At 50.7% G+C, this 5000-nt stretch overlaps 1 protein-coding gene across 1 annotated transcript in view; it reads left to right on the top strand.

Moving 5' to 3' along the window:
* The window catches only part of LOC310669929 (extracellular fatty acid-binding protein-like), a gene marked incomplete at its 3' end in the record, with an annotated part of 9977 nt that overhangs the window by 854 nt on the left and 4123 nt on the right, over positions 1-5000 (top strand). The window contains exons 2-3 of the mRNA XM_083424394.1: positions 628-764; positions 4445-4515. Coding sequence (XP_083280520.1) covers positions 628-764; positions 4445-4515 — 208 coding nt within the window. The remainder of the gene's footprint in view (positions 1-627; positions 765-4444; positions 4516-5000) is intronic.

The following is a 5000-nucleotide window of genomic DNA, read 5'->3' as shown; positions in this document are numbered from 1 at the left end:
CCCTCCTTCCTTCCCTCCCTCCCTCCTTCCTTCCTTCCTCCCTTCCTTCTCTCTCTCCCTCCTTCCATCCAGGGTCATGTGACCCCCCTCCAGGAAGTGGCCCCGCTGGCCCCGCCCCTCTTCGGTCCCCAACCCGGCGCCCAGGAAGTCCTCCAGTTTCCCCAGGGAGCGCAGGAGGCGGAGTCGGAGGGCTGAGGGGGCGGAGACACAGGGAGGGGGTCAAGGCTCCGCCCACGGAGGAGGGGAGACGCCCACAATGCGTGGCCCCGCCCACAGCTCTGAACGACGCCACTTCCTTCCTTCCTTCCTTCCCTCCTTCCCTCCTTCCCTCCCTCCCTCCTTCCTTCCTTCTCGTTCTCTCCTTCCTTCCTTCCTTCCCTCCTTCCTCCCTCCCTCCTTCCTTCTTTCCTTCTCTCTCTCTCCTCTTCTCTCTCTCTCTCCCTCTCCCTATCTCTTTCTCTCTTTTCCCCTCCTTCCTTCTCTCTCCCCCTCTCCCTCCCTCCTTCCCTCCTTCCTTCCTTCCCTCCCTCCTTCCCTCCTCCCTCCTCCTTCCCTCCCTCCCTCCCTCCCTCCCTCCCTCCTTCCTCCCTTCCTTCCTTCACTCCTTCCTTCCTTCCTTCCTTCCAGGCCCGAGGAAGATGGATGACCGTGGCCCTCACCACCAACGACCCCAAGATCCTGAAGCACATGGAGAAGATGAAGATCGTCACGGTGGACGTCTCTTTTGAAGGAGACGACGTGGTGGTGGAGACACGCTTCCCCACGTAAGGCGGGAGAGGAAGTGGGTGGTTTGGGAACAGGAAGTGGGTGGTTTGGGAACAGGAAGTGGCTGGTTTGGGAGAGGAAGTCCCATTCCATGAAAACAAGGACTTCCTGTTCCAAAACAGGGAGAGGAAGCGGCTGGTTTGGGAGAGGAAGTGGGTGGCTTGGGAGAGGAAGTGCCTGTTTTGGGGTGGGGTGTCCCTGTTTTGGAAGAGGAAGTGGCTGGTTTGGGGTGGGGTGGTGGAGACACGCCTTTCCACATAAGGAGGGACAGGAAGTGGCTGGTTTGGGAGAGGAAGTGGTTGGTTTGGGAGAGGAAGTCCCATTCCATGAAAACAAGGACTTCCTCTTCCAAAACAGGGAGAGGAAGGGCCTGGTTTGGGAGAGGAAGTGGCTGGTTTGGGGTGGGGTGGTGGAGACACGCTTCCCCACGTAAGGAGGGACAGGAAGTGGCTGGTTGGGGAGAGGAAGTGGCTGGTTTGGCAACAGGAAGTGGCTGCTTTGGGAACAGGAAGGGCCTGCAACAGGAAGTCATGGTTTGGGAAGAGGAAGGGCCTGTTTTGGGGTGGGGTGTCCCTCTTTGGGGAGAGGAAGTGGCTGGTTTGGGAGAGGAAGTGCCTGTTTTGGGGTGGGGTGTCCCTGTTTTGGAAGAGGAAGTGGCTGCTTTGGGGTGGGGTGTCCCTGTTTTGGAAGAGGAAGGGCCTGGTTTGGGAGAGGAAGTGGCTGGTTTGGGAACAGGAAGGGCCTGCAATAGGAAGTCACGGTTTTGGAAGAGGAGGTCTCTGTTTGGGAAGAGGAAGTGCCTGTTTTAGAAGAGGAAGTGCCTGTTTTGGGGTGGGGTGGTGGAGACACGCTTTCCCACGTAAGGCGGGACAGGAAGTGGCTGGTTTGGGAGAGGAAGTGGCTGGTTTGGGAGAAGAAGTGGCTGGTTTGGGAGAGGAAGTGGCTGGTTTGGGAGAGGAAGTGGCTGGTTTGGGAGAGGAAGTCCCATTCCATGAAAACAAGGACTTCCTCTTCCAAAACAGGGAGAGGAAGCGGCTGGTTTGGGAGAGGAAGCGGCTGGTTTGGGAGAGGAAGTGGCTGGTTTGGGAGAGGAAGTGGCTGGTTTGGGAACAGGAAGGGCCTGCAATAGGAAGTCAAGGTTTTGCAAGAGGAAGGGCCTGGTTTGGAAGAGGAAGTGGCTGGTTTGGGAGAGAAAGTGCCTGTTTTGGGGTGGGGTGTCCCTGGTTTAGGAGAGGAAGTGGCTGGTTTGGGAACAGGAAGGGCCTGCAACAGGAAGTCACGGTTTTGGAGTAGGAGGTCCCTGTTTTGGAAGAGGAAGTGGCTGGTTTGGGAAGAGGAAGGGCCTGTTTTGGGGTGGGGTGTCCCTCTTTTGGAAGAGGAAGGGCCTGGTTTGGAACAGGAAGTGGCTGGTTTGGGAAGAGGAAGGGCCTGTTTTGGGGTGGGGTGTCCCTCTTTTGGAAGAGGAAGGGCCTGGTTTGGAACAGGAAGTGGCTGGTTTGGGAGAGGAAATGGCTGGTTTGGGTGAGGAAGTGGCTGGTTTGGGAACAGGAAGGGGTGGAAGGGGGTAAAGGAAGTGGCTGGTTTGGGAGAGGAAGTGGCTGTTTTGGGGTGGAGTGTCCCTGTTTTGGGAGAGGAAGTCCCTGTTTTGGAAGAGGAAGGGCCTGGTTTGGGACAGGAAGTGGCTGGTTTGGGAGAGGAAGTGGCTGGTTTGGGAGAGGAAGTGCCTGTTTTGGGGTGGGGTGTCCCTGTTTTGGAACAGGAAGTGCCTGGCAGGAGGGTCATCCGGACGGACTTGGGGGAGAGGAAGGGCCTGGTTTGGGAGAGGAAGGACCTGGTTTGGGAGAGGAAGTGGCTGGTTTGGGAGAGGAAGTGGCTGGTTTGGGAGAGGAAGGCCCATTCCATGAAAACAGGGACTTCCTCTTCCAAAATAGGCACTTCCTATTCCAAAACAGGGAGAGGAAGGGCCTGGTTTGGGAGAGGAAGTGGCTGGTTTGGGAGAGGAAGTGGCTGGTTTGGGAGAGGAAGTCCCATTCCATGAAAACAGGGACTTCCTATTCCAAAATAGGCACTTCCTATTCCATGAAAATAGGCAGTTCCTGGTTTGGGAGAGGAAGTGGCTGGTTTGGGAAGAGGAAGGGCCTGTTTTGGGAGATGAAGTCCCTCTTTTGGAAGAGGAAGTCCCATTCCATGAAAACAGGGACTTCCTATTCCAAAATACCGACTTCCTGTTCCAAAACAGGGACTTCCTCTTCCAAAATACCAACTTCCTATTCCAAAACAGGGACTTCCTCTTCCAAAAAGGGTTTGGGAGAGGAAGTGGCTGGTTTGGAAGAGGAAGTGGCTGGTTTGGGAGAGGAAGGGCATGGTTTGGGACAGGAAGAGCCTGGTTTGGGACAGGAAGTCACTGGTTTGGGAAGAGGAAGTCCCTATTTTCATGGAATGGGAATAGGAATAGGAAGTTCCTATTTTGGAAGAGGAAGTCCCTGTTTGGGAAGAGGAAGTCCCTGTTTTGGAACAGGATGGGGTGGAAGGGGGCAGGAGGGTCATCCGGACGGACTTGGGGGACAGGAAGTGGCTGGTTTGGGGTGGGGTGTCCCTGTTTTGGAAGAGGAAGTGGCTGGTTTGGGAGAGGAAGGGCCTGCAACAGGAAGTCACGGTTTTGGAAGAGCAAGGGCCTGGTTTGGGAGAGGAAGTGCCTGGTTTGGGGGAGGAAGTGCCTGTTTTGGGGTGTCCCTGTTTTGGAAGAGGAAGGACCTGGTTCGGAAGAGGAAGTGGCTGGTTTGGGAACAGGAAGGGCCTGGTTTGGTACAGGAAGTCCCTGGTTTGGGGGAGGAAGTTCCTGTTTTGGGGTGTCCCTGTTTTGGAAGAGGAAGGACCTGGTTCGGAAGAGGAAGTGGCTGGTTTGGGAACAGGAAGGGCCTGGTTTGGTACAGGAAGTCCCTCTTTTGGAAGAGGAAGTCCCTCTTTTGGAAGAGGAAGTCCCTGTTTTTTAAGAGGAAGGGCCTGGTTCGGAAGAGGAAGTGGCTGCTTTGGGACAGGAAGTGGCTGGTTTGGGAGAGGAAATAACTGCTTTGGGATAAATATATATATATATCTTTCTTTTTCTCTGTTTTGGAAGAGGAAGGGCCTGGTTTGGGAGAGGAAGTGGCTGGTTTGGGAAGAGGAAGTGGCTGCTTTGGGACAGGAAGTGGCTGGTTTGGGAGAGGAAATGACTGCTTTGGGATAAATATATATATATCTTTCTTTTTCTCTGTTTTGGAAGAGGAAGGGCCTGGTTTGGGAGAGGAAGTGGCTGGTTTGGAACAGGAAGTCTCTTTTTTGGAAGAGGAAGTCCCATTCCATGAAAACAGGGACTTCCTATTCCAAAATAGGCACTTCCTTTTCCAAAATACGGACTTCCTATTCCAAAACAGGGAGAGGAAGGGCCTGGTTTGGGAGAGGAAGTGGCTGGTTTGGAAAGAGGAAGTGGCTGGTTTGGGAGAGGAAGGGCCTGGTTTGGGACAGGAAGTCCCTCTTTTGGAATAGGAAGTCCCTCTTTTGGAAGAGGAAGTCCCTGTTTTGGAAGAGGAAGTGGTTGGTTCGGAAGAGGAAGTGGTTGTTTTGGGACAGGAAGTGGCTGGTTTGGGACAGGAAGTGACTGGTTTGGGATAAATATATATATATATTTCTTTTTCGGCAGACCCCACGGCTGCAAACCCATCAAGATGGTTTTCAAGAGAGGCGAAGATGGAAAATACTACCATAAATGCAGTTTGTATTATGAAATATCATTTATATAATTAAATATCATTTGATTAAATATAATTTTGCCAGCCAGGCCGGATATTAATAATAATAATAATTTTTAATATTCACAATCGTATTTAAATCTTAATAATCGAATTTTTAATATTGATATTCATATTTTTATTCTGAATAATTGTATTTTTTAAGATGAATAATCCTATTTTTAATGCAAATAATACTATTTTTAAAATTAACAATCGCATTTTTAATATGAATAATCCTATTTTTAATACGAATAATCCTATTTTTAATACAAAAATTTGTATTTTTAATCTGAATAATCCTTTTTTTAATCTGAATAATCCTATTCTTTGTAATCTGAATGCTTGCCTTTTTAACATTTTAATATGAATAATCGTATTTTTAATGCGAACAATCCTATTTTTAATACCAATAATCCTATTTTTAATACAAATAATCCAATTTTTAATACAATTTTTTTATTTTTA

Source organism: Podarcis tiliguerta (genome assembly GCF_965153285.1).
Source record: "Podarcis tiliguerta genome assembly, chromosome: Z".
NCBI classification, from domain to species: Eukaryota; Metazoa; Chordata; class Lepidosauria; order Squamata; family Lacertidae; genus Podarcis; species Podarcis tiliguerta.
The sequence above is the reverse complement of the archived record's forward strand: the minus strand, read 5'-3'. Positions and strand labels throughout refer to the sequence as shown.